The 23,071-nt window shown below is 41.8% G+C and overlaps 1 protein-coding gene across 1 annotated transcript in view; it reads left to right on the top strand.

Annotated features, from left to right (window-relative positions):
* Positions 1 to 22,675, top strand: part of filip1l (filamin A interacting protein 1-like) — a 53,586-nt gene extending 30,911 nt beyond the window's left edge. The window contains exon 6 of the mRNA XM_079393358.1: positions 19,437 to 22,675. Coding sequence (XP_079249484.1) covers positions 19,437 to 22,263 — 2,827 coding nt within the window. The 3' untranslated portion in view covers positions 22,264 to 22,675. The remainder of the gene's footprint in view (positions 1 to 19,436) is intronic.
* Positions 22,676 to 23,071: the final 396 nt, after the last annotated feature.

Here is a 23,071-nt window from a genome sequence, read left to right as displayed (position 1 = left end):
ATGTTTATTAAATCTTATTATCTTCATGTTTTGTTGTCACATTTATCCAACTAGAGCTGGTCGATAATTTGTTACATTTTAATGAAATAAAATATTGAGTAATTGAGATTTGCTGTATAGTATATTTCACTTTATATGAGTGTGTATGAAGGATACAGCTGAACACACATATGGTAGTTGTGTAATGTTTTATTCATTATTCGTTAATTAATTCGAGTTATTAGTTTGTTATTTGGTGACGTGAAGCAGAGATTTTGAGCTCTTCTGCAGGGATATTATTGTTAACTAAAACTGAACTTTAAACTAAAACCATTAAAAAATCTTTGCTGTTACTTGAAATATAATAAATGCGAACTGAAATAAAAGAAAATATATAAAAAATTAACTTATTTTATTTTAGCTAGTTGCCAAAATATAATTTCTAATTTTCTTTTAGTTTAACTTGATGAACTAAAATAAAACTAAAGCTGAAATAAAAATGAATAAGAACTACAGTATATATATATATTTTTAACAAACAACAACTAATAATAATGACCAAAAATTACAAAAACTTTAACTAAAGCTAAGATTAAAATAGAAAATATAATAAAATCTATTTGAAAATAACTAACTTAAACTAAATTTAAAACCTTACATCTTTAAGTCTAATCAACTTGGTAGGTAATTTCAAATTAAATTACATTAAACCAAAAATCAAGTTGAATTTCATATAACTTATTAAAAGAAAGTTGAAATTGCACTTATTTTGATGTGTTAAAGTGATGTGAAAACATCAGGTGTCCTGACTATGGGATAGTTTTAGACTGAAAATGATTAATTATTAATAGATGCACACACAATTACTGCATAAATGTTATGCATGTATCTGAATAACCACAAACAAATGCCTTTTGAGTCTCTGGAATTCAGGATTAAATGATTGTGCAGCGATTTGTACAAATACAGACATGTCTGAAAATAATGTTCTGTTCTGCATTAATATATCATAAATTGCTCATGCAAAAAGGAATCCGTGCATTTGTAGATCAGGTGACACGTGTGCATTTATTGACATCTTGTTCGGTTCATTTGGATTTTGAGACGTGTTAAAGCATTTTACTTTATGCAGTACATTGATAATTGTGCGTGCATCTATCATTTTATCAAATATCATTTTGAGTCTAAAATCATCCCATACCTGACGTACTGATGTGATTTTTACAGTGAGGTTTTCTGCAGAAGACCCAGATGTTTGCTGCTGATGTTTTGTGTTCATTGATCTTCTCCTGTGAGTGAACGAACATTAATGCCAAATCAAACACTGCAGACGTGTTTACAGATGTGTGTCAGTGAATGTGAGCTCATTCGGCCCCGGGCCCTTCAGCGCATGATGTAATGTGATTACATATCTGAGATAGAGCGCTCAAAACCACACACTAAACACACACACACACACATACACATACTAAACACACACTAAACGCATTGAACACTCACACACTAAAGACTCACACACACACACACACACACAGACTCATACACACTTGTGCACTTACATGCGCACACACTCAAACACACTAGGTCTTGTTTTCTTCTCCCTCTCACAAATGTGTGTGTTTTTCTCTGGAAAGAGCCGAATGCCTTGTAAGGAGTAGCTCTGGATTGCGGAGGAATCTTCCGGAGTTTCCACAGATGTCTGTCAGAGGAAGTGCTTCGGTGTAACTCGTTCTTCAGCTCGTGTCAGGGCTCACCATCAATAATGCTTGTGTTTGCTTTAGTCTCGCTGCTCTTCTGACGCCCGCTTTCTGACAAATTCATCAAAATGAAGTTTATGCCTAAAAGAAGACTAATAAACATTTTCTTCACTTTGATGAATTTGTATCTTGCGTCATTGAGCATCTACAGTCAGTGTATCTTGATTTAAGAGTGTTTAGATGTTTACGCTGGAAAGCGAGACGCCCATGTGTTCAGATGTCTGATAGTGTCAGGGTATAATTTGGTTCCAGAGGAGGCATTATTTATGAAGCGGAGGCCGCTCGGTGACGTTTGTCATGTGCGGTTTGAGCTGAAGACTGACTGAGTTCTGTTGAGGCGAAGCCACATTTCACCAGAGAGTAACCGATGCCTCGCTCACAGTTACATCCCTGCTTCTGGCCAAAATCACTTACGTGCATATGATCGGCTCATGCATTCACTGGGAATCAAGCCCACGAGTACTGCTGCAGCGACAGGGATGTGTTCGGCTGAAAGAAATAAAAACAGCAATTTAATAGATAATAGAACTGAGCCCAAACAGACATTAAATAGTTCCTTTTCTGAATGTGTGCATTAATAGTGTTTGTAATGAACGGTCCCCAAGTGATTTTGTTAGCTGAAACAGCTTGAACTAAAATATTTTCAGTTTCACAAATAATTGCAAAGAAACAGCAGGTAACACATTGAATTCATAACATTTTACAGTGAAAATACTGAAATACTATTTACTTGTAAAACTTCAATAATTTTGTTTTGTTTACAGCTTTGAAAAGTTATTATTTATAGTGTACATATATATATTTTTTAATGAATGTTTTTTTGGGTTTTAACTGTAAATAACATGTAAAAAAACTAATCGAATAAAATTTAAAATATGAAAAAAGCACATACATAACATTCTCAAAACTATATAAAAATGTAATTGAAAAATAAACAGATTTCACCGTTAAAACCTGAAGATCCATGTCATTGTAGTTTATTTGATTATTTGCTCTTTTGTAAATATATCAAAACTTCATTTTTGATTAGTAATATGCATTGATAAGAACTTCATTTGAACAACTTTAAAGGAGATTTTCTCAATATTTAGATTTTTTTGCTCCCTCAGATTCCAGATTTTCTAATAGTTGTATCTCAGACAAATATTGTCCTATCATAACAAACCATACATCAATGGAAAGATCATTTATTCATCTCAATCAAGGTATACATCTCAAATCAATGGTTTTGTGATCAAGTGTCACAATTAGACTTTGCATAACAGATTTATAATGTGATTCCACTTTATGTGTGTTTGCACATCATCCTCATCACGTTTAATAATCTTTAGTTTAATAATAATTTAGTGCTGGTCAACAGCACGACTGTAGTGAACATCTGCCTGATCTGTACAGTGTTCATCCAGAGCTTTACTGTATGATAGAGAACTCTAAATCACACTCATTCCCTGCGAGACGGCCTCGCTCTGACCTCAGACTCACATCATTCCTGCACTCTCGTGTGCTTGAGAGAACAATTATTGCATTGTTATTATGATTATGTTAACTTCTACAACACCAGAAATATAGCCTTAGCTGCTGACATGGCACAAGCAAATCAATAATCAATGATCGGTTGAGTCTCCAGCGGTCGTATTCTGGTGAATGGCTTTAGTTTGCGAGTTTATCTTTCCATGTGATTGTTGGTTTTTTAGGTGCCGTTTCACAGACTGACAGACAATGTGCAAAATCGAACTGTCACAAATTTTTATGGGCTGACAACATTTCTTGGAAGCTCCTGTAGAAATGTAATTAGAATCATCTGGAGGAGTGAAAAGCTCTTCTCGCTGTTGAACAAGTTCAGCTCAAAACCCAGAGCACTAACACACAGGGACTTCTGCCTCATATCAGCGTCTCGGCGTATCAGAACCTTCTCAGGACTGTAGACTTGATATATTTGACCAAGAAAGACAAGAAAAAGAGCATGGGAGTCTCATGGCCTGTTTGACAACAGCTAACATATAGAATAAGATAGAATGCAAAACAACATCTATAACCCAATCTTGATTTTAGAAAATTTAGCTGTTTTTGTGTTTGAAGAAATTGTTCTCCCAAAAATTAAGATTTGTTGTAAATGTGCTCACCCTCAGTTCATCCGATATTAGGATGAGTGTGTTTCTTCATCAGGTTTGTATAAATGTGTCTCTGCATCAGTGTCTCAGCAATGGATGCTCTGCAGTGAATGGGTGCCGTCAGAATGAGAGTCTGATAAAAACATCACAATAATCCACACCACTCCAGTCCATCAGTTAACATCTGGAGAAGACAAAAGATGAAACACATCCAGCATTAAGACGTTTTTAACTAAAATATGAGTCTATAATCCATAATAACTCTTCCTCCAGTGAGAATTCCTCCAGTGCATCTCCTGTTGTCTCTCTCATCAAAATCCAGCCACATATTTGTTTAGAGCTGTTTTGTCTTGTAAACGCTGCTTGATCTGTGCAGATTTCTCTCCTCATTCAGACCAGAACACTTTTTCACTCGAGGAAACATACATACATCATAGCAACACCCTAGCAACCACCCCATTTAGCCTAGCAACCACTCCAAATACTCTAGCAACCTCCCCAGGTAACTTAGCAACCGCCCTAGGGAACCAACACAAGTAGTCTAGCAACCACAAAGCAATACCCTAGCAACCACCCACACACGTTGCTCGTTCTGTTGCAGTGAAGGCCTGATGTGAGCGTGATCTATTGAGTCATGCGTCTGTGTTCAAACATGCGCTCAGAGGTGAAAGCATCATAAACACACTCCAGTCCGTGGATTATACAAGGCGTTTCAGACAGCAGATGAGTTCACTGATGTTTAGAGGATCTGTAGAAGCTCTGTGAAGGATGAAAGACTCCATTCTGATCTCAACTGAATCTCAGAAACACCTCAGAACAGAAAAGCCTCTTGTTCTTCTGCGCTCGGGTCAAAACCAGCCGGCGGTGAGGGATTTAAACAAACGACTCATCTCTCATCCAGATTTCTCCCATTGTGATCAATGAAGCTTCTGTTCTTCATGTGTCAGATGGAGCAGACATGATGTCACTGCTGGTTTGTTGGTATAATTATCATCAAACTGTCTGCTAGATTTGAGCTGAAGAGCATTAAGCAGAAGAGTTGCATTTATCAGATTAGAGCTGGATGATGATATAAGTTGTATTTTGTGACTATATAAACAATATTTACTATATAAACGATGTACTACAACCCAAATTCCGGAAATGTTGGGACATTTTAAAAATTTGAATAAAACGAAAACGTAAAAGACTTTCAAATCACTTGAGCCAATATTTTATTCACAGTAGAACATAAAGAACATAACAAATGTTTAAACTGAGAAATTTTAAAATTTTATGCACAAAATGAGTTCATTTCAAATTTGATGCCTGCAACAGGTCTCAGAATAGTTGGGACGGGGGCATGTTTACCATGGTGTAGCATCTCCTCTTCTTTTCAAAACAGTTTGAAGACGTCTGGGCATCGAGCTTATGAGTTTCTGGAGTTTTGGTGTTGGAATTTGGTCCCATTCTTGCCTGATATAGGTTTCCAGCTGCTGAAGAGTTCGTGGTCGTCTTTGACGTATTTTTCGTTTAATGATGCTCCAAATGTTCTCTATAGGTGAAAGATCTGGACTGGGTCCAATGTCCAACTTTACTACGAAGCCATGCTGTTGTAATAGCTGCAGTATGTGGTTTTGCATTGTCCTGCTGAAATACACGTCATCTGGAGGGGTGCATATGTTGCGCTAAAACCTTTATATACCTTTCAGCATTCATAGTGCCTTCCAAAACATGCAAGCTGCCCATACCGTATACACTTATGCACCCCCATTCCATCAGAGATGCTGGCTTTTGAACTGAACGCTGATGACATGCTGGAAGGTCTCCTTCCTCTTTAGCTCGGAGGACATGGTGTCCGTCTGACCATAGAACACTTTTCCACTTTGAAACAGTCCATTTAAATGAGCCTTGGCCCACAGGACACAACGGCGCTTCTGGACCATGTTCACATATGGCTTCCTTTTTGCATGATAGAGCTTTAGATGGCATCTGCAGATGGCTCGGCAGATTGTGTTTACTGACAGTGGTTTCTGGAAGTATTCCTGGGCCCATTTAGCAATGTCAATGACAGAATCATGTCAATGAGTGATGCAGTGTCGTCTGAGGGCCCAAAGACCACGGGCATCCAACAAAGGTCTTCAGCCTTGTCCCTTACACACAGAGATTTCTCCAGTTTCTCTGAATCTGTTGATGATGTTATGCACTGTAGATGATGAGATTTGCAAAGCCTTTGCAATTTGATGTTGATGAACGTTGTTTTTAAAGTATTCCACAATCTTTTTACGCACTCTTTCATGGATTGGAGAGCCTCTGGCCATCTTTACTTCTGAGAGACTCTGCCTCTATAAGACATCCCTTTTATAGCTAATCATGTTACAGACCTGATGTCAATTAACTTAATTAGTTGCTAGATGTTCTCCCAGCTGAATCTTTTCAAAATGTATTGCTTTTTCAGCCCTTTGTTGCCGCCGTGCCAACTTTTTTGAGATCTGTAGCAGGCATCAAATTTGAAATGAGCTCATTTAGTGGATAAAAGTGTAAACAATTTCTCAGTTTAAACATTTATGTTCTCTATGTTCTATTGTGAATAAAATATTGACTCATGTGATTTGAAAGTCTTTTAGTTTTAATTTTATTCAAATTTAAAAAACGTCCCAACATTTCTGGAATTCAGGTTGTATGTAGTGTATATAGCTTTATGTGAGTTAACTGTATATATGCAGATAAAGTTACATAACTGTAGCTACTGAGAGATTCAAACTTTACAAATCAAAATTTATTTGCATTTACAGGATCAAATAAGGACGTTTGAGGATCAAATACGTAATATAAAGAGTTATTAAGTTATAATGTTATTTAATAAAACCAATTATATAGATTTATATACAGAGATTTACATACATTTGAAAGGCTTTAAAAGTCTTAGTTTTAACAAGTTTATGCTTGACTTCAGTTTGGAGCATTTCTGTGCTTTCAGATTGAAGACTATTAAGAAATGAACAATTACTGCTTACTGTGTGTGTGTGTGTGTGTGTGTGTGAGAGAGAGTGTGTGAGTGTGTGTGTGATTTTGTGATTATATGAGGACATAAATTTGTATAATGACACAGGTATGACAGGTATTACAAGGAGAAGGTGATTCATGAGGACATTGCCCCATGTCCCCATATTTCAAAACACTTATAAATCATACAGAGTGAGTTTTTTTGAGAAAGTAGAAATGCAGAAAGTTTCCTGTAAGGTGTAGGGTTGGTGTAGGACGATAGGAAATACAGTTTGTACAGTAGAAAAACAATTACACCTATGGAATGTCCCCACTTTTCACAGAAACAAACATTTGTGAGTGTGTGCGTGTGTGTGTTTAAAGAAACATCCAGATGTTTATATGGTTCTCGTGGCCTGCAGCTGATTACCTGAGAAGAATGACATCATAACTGAACCCATATGAGCTGATGATCTCACTGCGCAGGAGTGTGTGTGTGTGTGTGTGTGTGAAATCACCGCTGGCTGTTTTGACTGTCGTTCCAGTACAGAGTTGTTCAGTTTCTAATTTGAAACACAAATGTTTGTTTACAGCTGGAACGGAGGAACTGAATCCACAACGAATACGTCTGATCGGATCTGGACAAAGATTCTATCATTTTTTAAAATAGATTAGAGTTCATTATAATTACAATCACAAACTCCACCAATATCAAACTTACACTGGACACAAGACATTACACAGGACATTCCCAGATAAATACACATACACACACACACACACACACACATGACCTTTGACCTCAGGCTGCCTGGTTCTGGTTGGCTCTGCAGGATTCATGGGTAATGAACACATGACATCATCTCCTCTGGCCTTCAGCTGATGAGCAGAACATGAGTTTCCTTACAGATGAATGACATGCAGCTAAACCCAAACCCTCTCACTCTGTGTTATAATGAATAATGGATGTAAATTCATCTGTTTGTCTTTTGTTTGCTGAAGATGTGGATCTCCTGTAACATTCAGACATTCTGATGACATCACTGTGTGTGTGCGTGTGTGAGCATCTGAAAACAATTATCTCTCAGCAGAGGCGAGTGTGAGTTCCTTCATGAATATGTCATGATGTTTTACTGAGGAATGTGATTTAAAAGTGACTGAGGAGAGATAGATAGACAGGCACACACACACACACACATGTTGGTTTTTGTGGTTTATGGGGACTCTCCATAGGCGTAATGGTTTTTATACTGAACAAACTGTGTGTGCTATTGCCCTACACCAACCCTACACCTAAACTTAGCCCTCACATTTTTACTTTCCCCCAAAAACTCACTCTGTATGATTTATAAGCGTTTTGAAATATGGGGACATGGGGTAATGTCCTCATAAATCACCTTCACCTTGTAATACCTGTCATACCTGTGTCATTATACAAATTTATGTCCTCATTTGTCACAAAAAAGCATACACACACACACACACACACACACACTCTCACTCGTATCAATCGAAGACACACAGTCAGATTTTACAATCAGAGGCTCAGGCCATCTCATGTGCTCCAGAAATGATAAACTTGGGTACTTGAGCATGTTTGATTTTCCTCACTTTTTGATTGATTATGTCTCTGTATTGATATTACTAAACCAGCAGTGTTTATGTGCAGTTTACTTGTTTTAACTGCAGCTGTGTCTTTTTTTCATGGTGAACAGCACATATTGGTTGTACAGACGTTTAGAGAAACCTCAATATCTCATTCTCATCTCTATGGAGTTTGTCAGGTCAAGCCAAATGTATTTGTAATGCAGTTCATATGCTTTTCAAAATCATGCTGTTATGTCTGTAGGTGCTTTATCATAGCGCCATTATATATGATGAAATATAAGAATGGTATAAATGATTTTATAACTAGCTATATTGTATTTATTTTGTGTAGCAGATATATCAGTGCACACATCTGAGTGTTCAGTGTAAGTAAACGGAAATAGTGTCTGTTGATGAACTGAATCAACCATGAATGAATTATTCACAATAAGATCTACAGCATGTATTAACAAAACAGATGGTGAATTTACCTTTCATGCTGATATAATGTGAATATTAGTCAGTTGTGTTCTAAGCGAGAGTAAGCAATCCTCAAAACGTATTAATGAAAAAACAATCAGTTGATTTTAATAAATGTACTGTAACTAGTTGTCAAGTTGAGTTTAAAGGTTCTGAGTTTAACATTTTTCACTTTTAATAAGGAGTCATTTGAGTGACAGTGTTGGAAAATATAGGACATGCTTTGATTGTGATTAATAAACGTATCGGTATAGAGACTGGACAAATTTCAGAAAGCATTACTATGTGGTGACGTCTGTTCTTACTGTGGTTGTAAGTTACTCATTTGTTGGTAAAGAGTTTAAACAGGAAGCTGCTAGAAAGTCACTTGATAATGCTTCATGTTTGTAAGATGAAAGTGTTGTGATGAGTTTGTTTCACTGAAGCTTCATCTGGAGATTCATCAGCAGATGTGAACGTTGCGTCATCATTCGCTGATCTTACACACATGTGGCTCACACACGCTCTCTCAGACACACTGATTGTGATTCTAAATGAAAGAATCTGTGTTGTTTGTGTGGAAGAATGAGGATGTGGCACAAGCAGTGGGCAATGTGTTTGTGTTGCCCTGAAACTTCTGCAATCAGAGCCGAGGCCTTCAGATGGCTTCCAGATGATAGAGTGAGTAAGAGTGAGTGCATGAGTGTGTGAGAGAGTGAGTGTGTGTGCGAGAGAGAGTGAGTGTAAGAGAGTGTGTGTGCATAAGTGTGTGAGAGAGTCCGAGTATGTGAGTGTGCGAGAGAGTGTGTAAGAGAGTGTGCATGCATACGTGTGTGAGAGAGTCCGAGTGTGAGAGTGTGTGTAAGAGAGTGTGAGTGCATAAGTGTGCGAGACAGTCCAAATGTGTGAGTGTGAGTGTGCGAGAGAGTGTGTCTGTGTGTAAGAGAGTGTGAGTGCATAAATTTGCGAGACAGTCCAAATATGTGAGTGTGAGAGAGTCCGAGTGTGTAAGTGTGCGAGAGAGTGAGTGTGTAAGAGAGTGTGAGTGCATAAGTGTGCGAGACAGTCCAAGTATGTGAGTGTACAAGAGTGTGTAAGACAGTTGCATGCATAAGTGTGCGTGAGAGTCCGAGTGTGTAAGCATGCAAGAGAGTATGTAAAATAGTGTGAGTGCACAAGTGTGCGAGACAGTCCGAGTATGTGAGTGTGTGAGAGTCTGAGTGTGTAAGTGGTGGTGGTGATGGCGCAGTGGATAAGACACATGCCTTTGGTGTGAGAGACCCGGGTTCAAATCCACTGTGAGACACCAATGTGTCCCTGAGCAAGACACTTAACCCCTAGTTGCTCCAGAGGCGTGCGACCTCTGACATATATAGCAATTGTAAGTCGCTTTGGATAAAAGCGTCAGCTAAATGAATAAATGTAAATGTAAGTGTGTGAGAGAGTGAGTGTGTAAAAGAGTGCAAGTTCTTATGTGTGCAAGAGAGCCTGAGTAAGTGTGCAGGAGAGTGAGTGTGTAAAAGAGCTTAAGTGTGTGAGAGAGTAAGTGTGTAAGTGTGCGAGAGTCTGAATATGTCTGTGTGAGAGAGTCATAGAGTGTGAGAGTGTGTGTAAGAGAGTGTGAGTGCATAAGTGTGTGAGACAGTCCAGATACAGTATGTGAGTGTGTGAGAAAGTCTGAGTGTGTAAGTTTGCGAGAGAGTGTGAGTGCATACGTGTGTGAGACAGTCCTAGTATGTGAGTGTGGGAGAGAATGAGTGTGTCAGTGTGCAAGAGAGTGAATGTGTAAAAGAGTGTGAGTGCATAAATCCTAGGGTGCTTCTCAATATCCTTCCTCGCTCCTCCGTCCTCCATCCTATGACCCGGAAACCGATCGAGCTTAGCCATCTTGAAGGACATCTCAATTCTCTAATTGCACCGTGAGGAGGCGAGGAACGAGGAGTGAGGAGCCTTCCAAAGGAGCTATGAGCGAGGATACACAGGCGTATCCTATGCGGAAGTCTTTTTCATCGAAAAACCTGAAGCACGTGTAAATTCTCCTCCCCCTTCTCATCTGTTGTAATAATTTTTAATTTATATTTTACCTTTGCAATTTAAATAAACCATACATGTCATATATTTCAACAGGGCATCTTGCTTTATTAATGTTTATTTTGAAAGTCTTAAAAAACAAACTTTAACAACATAAGGGCAGATCCATTTTGCGCAGCTGATGACGCTCTAAAGTGATGCTAAAGGGAGCGAGGATATATCATTTCACTTGATTCAATTCCTCCATCCTTGCGTCTTTTATGTGCATCCTTCCCTCGTATCCTGAAGGGGTGGAGCTAAGATGCGAGGAAAGGACGCAAGGAAAGGAAACGAGGATGCACAAATAAGAATTGAGAAGCACCCCTAGTATGTGAGTGTGGGAGAGAATGATTGTGTCAGTGTGCAAGAGAGTGAATGTGTAAAAGAGTGTGAGTGCATAAGTGTGCAAGACAGTCCAAATATATGAGTGTGTAAGAAAGTGTGAGTGCATAAGTGTGTGAGACAGTCCTAGTATGTGAGTGTGCGAGAGAGTGTGAGTGTGGGAGAGAATCCAAGTGTGTGAGAGAGTGAGTGTGTAAAAGAGTGCAAGTTCTTATGTGTGCGAGAGAGTGAGTGTGTAAAAGAGTGTGAGTGCTTAAGTGTGTGAGAGAGTCCCGAGTGTGTGAGAGAGTGAGTGTGTAAGAGAGTGTGAGTGCAAGTGTGCGAGAGAGTCTGAATATGTGAGTATGTGAGAGAGTCCAAGTATATGAGTGTGCGAGAGAGTGTGTGTGTGTAAGAGAGTGTGAGTGCATAAGTGTGCGAGACAGTCCAAATATGTGAGTGTGAGTGTGTGAGAAAGTCTGAGTGTGTAAGTGTGCGAGAGAGTGAGTGTGTAAAAGAGTGTGAGTGCTTAAGTGTGTGAGAGAGTCCCGAGTGTGTGAGAGAGTGAGTGTGTAAGAGAGTGTGAGTGCAAGTGTGCGAGAGAGTCTGAATATGTGAGTATGTGAGAGAGTCCAAGTATATGAGTGTGCGAGAGAGTGTGTAAAAGAGTCAGAGTGTGAGAGTGTGTGTGTGTAAGAGAGTGTGAGTGCATAAGTGTGCGAGACAGTCCAAATATGTGAGTGTGTGAGAAAGTCTGAGTGTGTAAGTGTGCGAGAGAGTGAGTGTGTAAGAGAGTGTGAGTGCATAAGTGTGCGAGAGAGTCTAATTAAGGTCTTCAGGATCGCTTGAATATTAAAGGCAGGTGTGTTTGATTAGAATTGGAGCTGAACTTTGCAAGACAGTCAATCGCCAGGAGCAGGATCGGGCACCCCTGCCTTAGATCAAGTGACCAGGTGAAATAGGATTTAAACAATATACGATAGAACAATATAGAATATATGCAGGTCTATCTATTGTTTTATCTATCTATTAAAAGTAACACTTTACAGTAAGGTCTCATTTGTTAACATTAATGCCTTAATTAACATGAGCTAACAATGTATTTTTACATTATTTATAAACCTTTCATAATGTTTATAAAAATTATGTTAAAATCATGTTCATGTTAGTTCACACTGCATTAACTAAACTTAACAGATACATTTGATCTTATAAATGCAATAGTAAGTGTTGAAATTAACTTTTAACTGCAGAAGTATTTTTCATTGATCGCGTTAACTAGTTAACTAATGAAACCTTACTTTAAAGTGTTAGCAAGATAGCAAATAATTATGAAACAAAAATTATGTAACAAGTAATTAACTGAACAGTTTGGTTACATTTGATGTCTGTCTCTCGCTCACACACACACACACACACACACACACACACACATATGCACGGATGTTTCTCTGTGTTTTATAAATTTTAGTACATTTTTCTCCCTAGGAAAACCAGAAGGAAATGTTGTAATCCAAAGAAAGTTTCACATCTCACACTCACACATGCACTGCCTTCCAGAGCACTGACATACAGACTACAGATATTTAACACATTAATCACACACTCTGTCCTGTAACACACACACACACAGCTCAGAGGCTCCATATAAGGGCATGCTGATGATGTCATGCTCTCATAGGCGTCTTCAGTCCGTCTCATTGTTGAGTTTCAGAGCTGGAATGTTCAGATCACTGACACACTGAACACCAGCAGCAGCGGCTCAACAACACTGACCAGGTACAACACACACACACACACACACATGCATGCAGAAACTCTGACTGCGTGTAGATGGTCTTTGATATCAAACGAGATAATTTAACTTTAAATGAGCTAGTGGATTGAGTTCTAGTGGTAAAACTCACATTGTATCAAATCAGATGTTGATTAAACTTCAAAGTCAATAGGAATGAGCAGCTCTGAGTGAGTGTTCTGCTGGGATGAAGATGATCGTTCAATCCATTGTTTCATGTCTTTATAAAGTAATAATAGTGTTCACATGTTGGCAGAATCACTGTGTGTTCCTCCATCCTGCAGATGATGTAGACGTTTGGTCTTAATTTCATGCCAGTTAATAGTAAATGTACAAAATTAGTAGATTTTGTAAAAGGTCGAGGTTATAATTGTTAGATGAATGTCTTCCAGTTTCGTACTGCCATTAATGTCAGTCCTGTTATTAACTTGGCTTTTATACAGTTATTATCTCCAGTACAGTTGCTCTCCAGTGCAAGTATCTGCTGTTTCTAGAAAAGTCATTTCTGAACTTCATCTCACTAAACTGATTGATGTTTAGATGACGGGAATCTGTCCTGTTTAATTTGACACTGACGGACACGTTCCAGTTGTGGACACTTTTTAAGTGTTTTTTAAAACTGCTTAGTCTTTTAATGCTTGTTTAGTTTGCTGTTTTTGAGCATTATGAGTCGTAATAAACCCCGCACGAGCTGATCCGTCTCTGATCTGCTGCCCTCTGCTGGACACAAACACCTCTGAATGTTAGACGAGTCTTTTATCCCATAATGCTTTAAAGATGATTAATAAAAGCTGTTTAATGGTCAGCATTTGAAGGCAAAAATTCTGTTCGGTGAGAGCTCAGTGGCATCCGTTTTTATGCATTTTCACATGTATCACAGAAGTGCACAAATGTCATGACACACAAAACGTTCATAATGTTCAAAACCAAAATGTAGTCGAGTTTTTTGCACGTTCTCTCAGATCATCATGAGATTTCACACACCCTTATTCATGACGTTTAAATCCTTCTCGCAGGCTTTTCCAAGACTTTTTTCCATGGCATAGATTTTTCCTCACTTTTCTCTGTAAAAAAATCTGGGCTCTTGGGAGCGAGTCCAAGTCGATCGGGCGGTCCAAGGTTAAAACAGGGAAGGGAAGGAGCTTAATGGACGCCTCCTGATTTGCTTTTAGGCCGTCATGCATTCTGATGAGCTCAGGATGCCCTTTGCTTTCGTTGTTTCTCATCAGCGTCATGTCTTCACATCAATCACATAGTTGTCTGTATACTGTTTAATCCAGAATCTGTGGTTAGAGGATTGTATAAATGAGAGTCCCAGAGCAAATGTGTGTTTACATGGTGACAGGAGACGTGTCATTTCCACCCGGGGGGGGTTGCTGGGAATCATAGGTTGTGTCTCATTTAACATATTTCTACTATAGGAAAAGTATGTACTTCACTGGTGGGAAAGTACAGCACGGCAGCATTAGGACTTACTACCACGCCATAACATTTCATCTTGATTGATACCATTGTTTTGAACTCTTTGTGTCCGCATCTAGCTAAATTCATTATTTCATAAGTAGCACACATGCATACTTTGAAATCTACTGTAAATACTATAGTATACAGGCACGTTTAGCATACTGTTTTCATTTTAGAATGTGCTGGCTGTGATCTTGCATACTGTTTATGGTTAATATGGAAACTGTGATGCAGTGATTGCATAAACCTACCATGCTGTTGAATTACAAAGAATTGTAGCATCAGGTTGGAGTTTATGAGGTTGTTCAGACCTCTAAATAAAAAAACAAGAGTTTGGGTGTATGATTTTGGCCTTGTGATGGCAGATAAGACAGCATTTGTGAGCAATTAGCACAATAGAGTTTCAATTTTACACACTTCAAATTTTGGCTTTCATTTTCCTCTGTTAATGGTGAACCACAAAAGTTTAATGAAGTCACAATGCAAGAGGAACACCATAGATATTTCCAGCATCTGTAGTGAGGATGGCCGGCTGAACGCTTTATGAATGTTCAGTCTGTAAGCCAGTGCTGTAATCTCATCAAACACACTGGTGCTTTGGTTCATGTTCAGTAGGACACTGCACTGTGATTATAATACTGTATTTTTAGAATCCGACTTTCATTTATATTTTATCTCTGTTCTGTTATTTTCATCTTCTGAATGTTTAAATATTTTCCATTACCTTTGAATGGCTAAAGCCACGTACGAGTGACACACACATGGAAGCATGGTTTCATATGCCTCGTAGCGCTGACATCATCCTTGTCCACTGCTGGTTAGGAGCCTCTGAAAGAGGTTTTGTTTACATAGCCAGTAATGGCCTTTGGAGGAGGGGGAATTCCTTAAAATATAAAACCACTGAGCGAAGGTGGTGGTGTTCATGGGTGTGGGGGAAGAGACAGAGGAACCCCCTTATTAAGAGACTTTTTCCATTTCCACTCTAATATGCCTTCTGTAGTGCAGGTTGGCAGCTGTGTCCAGTAGTCAAAACACCCTCCACCACTGGCGGCATTTGGGAGCAGGGAAACTCGCGCCAGCCACCATGACCCCAGTTTCTGCCTGAATTTGTACCTCTGGAACACACAATGCCCCACTTTTAGTCAACGGGTTTTTAATTTCCTCCATATATTCTCATGTCTCATATTCTCATGTCAGGACAAACATAGACATGAAGTTGAATTCCCTCAGTGGTTTTACATTTTAATTTAACAACACAGCGGCTTCTCTCTCTCCCGACAGAACGGTGTTTTCGTGTTTTTTGTCTTGTATGTCGCAATGTTTTTGTACATCTTCGTCACGTCTACCTGTCTTTAAGCGCGCATACAGTCGTGAGTTTCTGCTTGATGTCGGCAGAATCACATTTGTAGAGTTAAACTCAGTGCATGCCGAAGAGCTGCGGGAACTCGGTCTGCTCCGAAAACCCACTCCATCACGACCCCCACTACTGCATCTCGCCCACAGCGGAGGCGCTACAAGCGGCGTGAGAGGAAGCAGAAGAGGGGTAAGCACAGAGGTATCCGAGCTAGGCTAACGCCAACCCACATAAGCCAGCTATCCCCACCATCGTACTGGCGAACGTACGCTCTTTGGACAATAAACTGGACTACATCCGACTACTTCGTTCTACTCAGAGGACTGTAAGAGACTGTTGTGTTTTTGTGTTTACGGAAACATGGCTTAACAACAGCGTACCGGACTGTGCCATACAGCTCGACCAGCTAACATGCTATCGAGCTGACAGAGCTCTCGTCGAGGGAGGTAAGATCCGCGGCGGCGGGCTTTGTGTTTACATCAATGATGCATGGTGCCGCGACGCTGTTGTGGTCTGCAAACACTGCTCACCCTTGGTGGAGTTTATGATTATTAAGTGCTGGCCGTTCTATCTACCGAGGGAATATACAGCTATACTGCTCGTTGCTGTATACATCCCTACATACATATAGCTCCAACAACTACAACAGGAGTGAGGCATTAAATGATCTGTACCAGCACACCAGTGAGCAGCAGACATCCCACCCAGATGCTTTTCTCATCTTGGCTGGGGATTTCAACCACGCAGATTTAAAGAGTGTGTTCCCAAAAATACACCAACACATAGACTTTCCAACAAGGGGAAAAAATACCCTGGACTTTGTTTACACCACCCAGAGAGGAGCCTACAAGGCCCTCCCCCTCCCCCACCTCGGAGCCTCAGACCACATCACTGTCATGCTAATGCCTGCATACAAAGTCATCAAACCAATACACAAACAGATTCAAGTGTGGCCGGAAGGGTCATCAGAGGTACTTCAAGACTGTTTTGACACCACTGACTGGAATATGTTTAAACAGGCTGCCACATACAACAACACTACAGACCTCTAAGAGTACTCAGAGACTGTCACTGCCTACATCACCAAGTGCATTGATGATGTAACGGTCACAAAGCCCATCACTGTCAGGGCCAACCAGAAGCCGTGGATGACGGGGGAGGTCTACAGACTTCTGAAGGCTCGGAACGCTGCCTTTAGAGCTGGAGATGAGGAGGGCCTGAAGACAGCTTGGGCCAACCTTTCCAGCGGCATCAGAGAGTCCAAGAGACAGTACTCCAGGAGAATAGCCCATCGTTTCAGCGACAGCAGAGACACTCGGGGCCTGTGGCAGGGGATACAGACCATCACGGACTACAAGCCCCCACCACAGACCTGTGACAGCACCATCCCCCTGCTGAACGAGCTGAATGCCTTCTTTGCTCGCTTTGAGGCACAAATCAGCACCACTGCACAGAAGACTCCACCTCCTCCCGGCGACCAAGTGATGACGCTGTCCCCGGACAGTGTGAGGAGATCCCTCAGCAGGATCAATGCACGCAAAGCTCCGGGTCCTGACAGCATTCCTGGGCGTGCACTGAGATACTGTGCAGTGGAACTCACTGATGTCTTCACAGACATTTTCAACATCTTGTTAAATCAGGCCGTTGTCCCCACATGCTTCAAAGCTACCACCATCATTCCAGTCCCGAAGAAGTCATCTCCATCCTGCTTCAATGACTACCGTCCAATAGCACTCACTCCTATTCTCATGAAGTGCTTTGAACGGCTAGTCATGCACAACATCAAGTCTGCCCCCCCCTCCCTGGACCCCTTCCAATTTGCATATAGGTCCAACCGTTCGACCGAAGATGCCATCGCCACTGCCCTCCACCCAGCCCTCACACATCTAGACAAAAAAGACACATATGTCAGGATGCTGTTCATAGACTTCAGTTCAGCATTCAACACAATCATCCCTCAACAGTTCACTCACAAACTGGTCCAGCTGGGGCTCAACACCTCTCTGTGCAACTGGCTGTTGGACTTCCTGACCGGCAGACCTCAGGCAGTATGGGTCGGCATTAACACATCCAGCACCATCACACTGAACACTGGGGCCCCCCAAGGATGTGTGCTGAGCCCCCTCCTCTTCACTCTGCTGACCCACGACTGCACAGCATCACATAACTCCAACCTTTTCATTAAGTTTGCGGATGACACGACTGTGGTGGGTCTCATTAGCAACAGAGATGAGACAAACTACAGGAGCGAAGTGAGCCACCTGGCCGGGTGGTGCAGTGACAACAATCTCTCTCTGAATGTGGAGAAGACGAAGGAGATTGTTGTTGACTTCAGGAGAGTACACACTCAGCATGCCCCTCTGACCATCAACGGTGCGACTGTGGAGAGAGTGAGCAGCACCAAGTTCCTGGGTGTGCACATCACAGAGGACCTCTCCTGGACTAACAACACTGTAGCACTGGCCAAGAAAGCACAGCAGCGTCTCTACTTCCTCTGCAAACTTAGAAGAGCCAGAGCCCCGGCCCCCATCATGTGCACCTTCTACAGAGGCACCATCGAGAGCATCCTAACTAGCTGCAACACTGTGTGGTATGACGCTTGCAACGCATCCTGCCGCAAGTCACTTCAACGCATAGCGAGAGCAGCTGAGAAGATCGTTGGTGTCTCTCTCTCCTCCCTCCAGGACATCTATAGCACCCGTCTCACCCGCAAAGCCCTCCACATTGCAGGTGATCCCACCCACCCGACACACAGCTTCTTCAGTCTGCTGCCATCAGGGAGGAGACTGCGGAGTCTCCAGATGAGGACCAGCAGACTGAAGGACAGCTTCATACATCAGGCTGTCAGGAAGCTGAACTCCCTCCCGACCTTGCCTCCCCTCCCCTCTTTTACCTCTTTTACCTCTTTTACCCCATGCAACACTGAACTTTTATACTACAACCCCCCCCCCCCCAGCTCCCCACATCCCCAGGACCTTCCACCTCCCCCCACCGACTTAAAAACTGTGACCAGCACCTAATCACTACCTCATCCAGCATTGACTGCAAACTACCTCTTCGGATAGTCTGATAAAAAAGAATATTCTTTTGTCACTTTAACAGACTGATAAGCTCTTCTTGCACTACACATATAGCTGCACAGTTTTGTTTTATTTAACTGGTTTGCACTCTATCTGCCATGTGCCTTATGCCACTTTATCTCTTTCTTTATTTTTCTACAATGTCCTCATTTGTATATCTGTATAGTTGTATGTACATATGTTTAAACTGTATTTATCTGTATTTGAACGTCTACTGTCAGTGTCTTAAATGTTAACTGTTTGCACCAAGGGTCTGAGAGTAACGCAATTTCAATTCTCTGTATGTATGTGCCGTACATGTGGAAGAATTGACAATAAAGCAGACTTGACTTGACTTGAATACCAGTTCAGCTAACTTTCACTTTAAGCACAAAATGTTTCTAAAGTCTATGCAAAATTGAGGTCTGTGCAAAAGAAATTACAACAAATGTCATGTTTTGAAAATTCTCAGGTCTCATATTAACAGTCTTTCCATATGTTCTTCTCTCTTCCCAGACTGAAACTGCTCATTGATCAGGAAAAGACATACCAGGAGAAAAAGGAGGAAGAGAACAATAAGAAAGTCACAAATCTGAAGGACGAGCTGACCAAGCTAAAGTCCTTCGCCCTGCTAGTGGTCGATGAACAGCAGCGGCTCGCCGAGCAGCTGACCCAACAAACAACGAAGGTCCAGGAACTCCAGAATACTGCCACTAAGGCCCAAGAGGAGCTGAGCTCCGCCCAAACCCGGCTGCAAGAAGAGGAGAACAAAGTCCTTCGCTTAGAGGAGGAGTTACGCAACCAGGCCTGCCATTTCCACCAAGAGCAGGAAGCCATGACTGCCAAACTGACCAATGAAGATGCCCAGAATAGACAGCTGCGGCAGAAGCTCTCCTCACTCAGCCGGCAGTTAGATGAGCTGGAAGAAACCAACAAGACCCTGCACAGAGCGGAGGAAGAACTGCAGGAGCTGCGGGATAAAATCAGCCGAGGGGAGTGTGGCAACTCCAGCCTAATGTCGGAGGTGGAGGAGTTGAGGAAACGAGTGCTCGAAATGGAGGGGAAGGATGAGGAGCTGATTAAGATGGAGGACATGTGCAGGGACCTCAACAGAAAGCTGGAGAAGGGGTCGAGCCAGAGCTGTAGCTTAAAAACAGAGGTGGACAAGCTGAATCACAGAATCATGGAACTTGAAAAGCTAGAAGACGCCTTTGGGAAGAGTAAGCAGGAGTGCAATTCACTGAAAAGCAACCTAGAGAAAGAGCGGACCATGACTAAACACATGTCCAATGAACTAGATGTGCTGAGAGTCAGAATCAAAGAGCTTGAAGCTACCGAGGTTCATTTGGAGAAGACGGAGCTGGCGCTGAAAGAGGATCTGACAAAACTGAAAACACTAACTGTCATGCTAGTAGATGAGAGAAAAGCCATGGCCGAAAAGTTAAAGCTGATGGAGGACAAAGTGCAAAACAGCACTGGCAAACTGCAGGCAGAACAAGACAAAGTCAACACTGTCACTGAAAAACTGATCGAAGAGAGCAAGAGAGCTCTGCGGTCAAAGGCCGAAGTGGAGGAGAAGATGTGCATTGCCACTAGGGAGAGGGACGAGCTCAAAGCGAAGGTGAAAGCGGAGGAAGAGAAAAACGGTGACCTTCAGTCCAAGGTCAGCATGATGAAAAAGAGGCTTCAGTCACTGGAAGCAGTGGAACGAGAATTATTGAGGAACAAGGCCAAAGAGGAGCACACAAAGAGCCCAGTTCCTTACCGCTACCAACAAGAAGACAACAAAGTGAAAGATTTGACCCAAGAAGTGGAACGCCTCAGAAGGAAGTTAAAGGAGATGAAGGCGGTTGAGGGTGATCTTTTGAAGACTGAAGATGAGTTTGAAACTCTGGAAAAGAGATATTCCAATGAACAGGAACGAGCAAAAGCCCTGATGGAGGAGCTGGAGATCTCAAGGAAGGAACTGTCCAAGTACCAGTTGGCTGAGAAAGAGGAATCCAACCAAGAGCATATCCTGTACAAGCGTCTAAAAGAGGAAGAGGCCAAATCCAGCCATCTCACTAGAGAGGTCGAAGCCCTCAAAGAGAAGATCCACGAGTACATGAGCACAGAGGAATCCATCTGCCGCTTGAAAACAGACCACACGACCCTACAGAGAAAACTCACCCAGCAAGAGGTCAGGAACAAAGAGCTGGCCAGAGAGATGGAGAGCCTTACACGAGAACTCGAGAGATACCGCCGCTTCAGTAAGAGTCTAAGGCCGGGCATGAATGGAAGACGTCTCTCAGATCTCCAAGTCTCCACAAAGGAGGTGCAGACAGACCCAACAGACAGCCTGTCGCCAAATTACAAGAACCTTGCACCACTGGAACGCGCCCTGGTCAACGGCAAGCTATACGTGGAGAGCGATCCAGAGGACGAGGTTAATTACAATGAGATCAACCTCACAAAATGCAGTCCATCACTCATGAACAATGTCAACAATCTAAACAACAACATGAGAAGAGTCAGAGGCCCTTTTCTTAAGACTCGAGAAAGTCAGCATCCAATAAATGGCAAGATGTCACTGAGACAGAACGGTAATCACGTTCAACAGGGAGATGTGTTCCTTGCACACAGTCCTGGACAACCGCTTCATATCAAAGTGACCCCTGACCACGGGCACAACATGGCAACTCTTGAGATCACGAGTCCCACCACAGAGAATGCCCAGTCCTATACAAGCACGGCGGTCATCCCGACAAGCGGTGCCCCTCCAAAACAGCGCATCACGATCCTCCAGAACTCACCAATCTCACCTTCCAACAAGCCCAAGGGTTCTCCTCCTCCTCCAGAGAGTCCATGCAGCCCAGGCACGCCCGATCGCTCCATGTCGCCGCTCACCATGGCAGCCTATTCGCAAACCCTAGCTACTGAGTCCTGCGGATCGGTGACTCCGGACAGAGCCATGTCTCCCATTCAGATCGTGTCCGTTACCACCGGAAGCCCTGACCGGTCGGAGCCGGCAGAGCTTGTGGGAGGTCAGACGGTTTTCCGTGTGAGCCCGGAAAGGCAGAACAGCTGGCAACTGCAGAGGTCCAACAGCTCAGGTCCAAATGTCATTACCACTGACGACAACAAAATCCATATTCACTTAGGGAGCCCCTACATTCAAGCCGTAAACACCACAGCCAAATCCATCCCCTATTACTCCCTCGGGCCGGAGCAAAGGATTCCAGTGCTAACAAACGGCACTCCAGCCAAAGGCAACAACAAAATCACAAGCAGCATCGTGATAAAGCCCACATCCAGTCCGATCTCACGACCCTCACAAATTACAGTAAGTAATATCTGTGACTGACCCAGACTGACTAGTGTTTGATTAGTGATCCTCACCTGATCTCCTCAGCCTTCGACCCCTGGCTCCGTGATCCACTCCAGACCCTCAGATCTGACTGCAGTAGTGGCTAACCAGTGCAACTGTAGTGTCTGCTGTTTGTTTGTTTCTGTTTGATTAATAATGAGATGTTTATGTGCATGATATGTAAAACGAAAGAGAAAACGACACATAACGAGAACATGAGCATTTGTGCTTTTTCACTTCACTTTGAGGTTAAGTGCACTTACTGTTTTCGATAGATAGAAAATGATCTTGTACAATTAAAGTTCACTGATTGATGTACAATTGTATTTTTGGTTTATTTTCCATTTTCCACTCATATTTTATGTTGGGTTTCTGCTTTTTTTCTGTTAATAATTAAAATGAGAATGTTAACAATAGCCTTATTTATTATTATTTTAGGTACTGTAGTTCTGATGAGATGCACATGCACATTGGAGCAAAGAGATGTTTATGATTGCATGATTTCATGTGTAGAAAAACATTTTAACAGAAAAAATTTAATCACTAATAAGACATAGTGTTACGTTTCTGGGGTAAATTAACCAACTCAGCTCAACATCACATCAGGTAAGAAGAGATTAAGAACATGTCTGCATGAGTTCAGTTCATTGTCTGATGTCATAGTTACTGGCTCGGTCCAAAACACCACAATCATCCGCTCTCATTGAGACAATCTACAGTCTTCTCTTATGATTTCATGGAAAATGCATGGCCGTTCGCTGCTGCATGAGATATGACTCCACAGAAAAACAACATTAAAGCTCTG

This window comes from Barbus barbus (assembly GCF_936440315.1).
Source record: "Barbus barbus genome assembly, chromosome: 35".
NCBI lineage: Eukaryota > Metazoa > Chordata > Actinopteri > Cypriniformes > Cyprinidae > Barbus > Barbus barbus.
The sequence above is the reverse complement of the archived record's forward strand: the minus strand, read 5'-3'. Positions and strand labels throughout refer to the sequence as shown.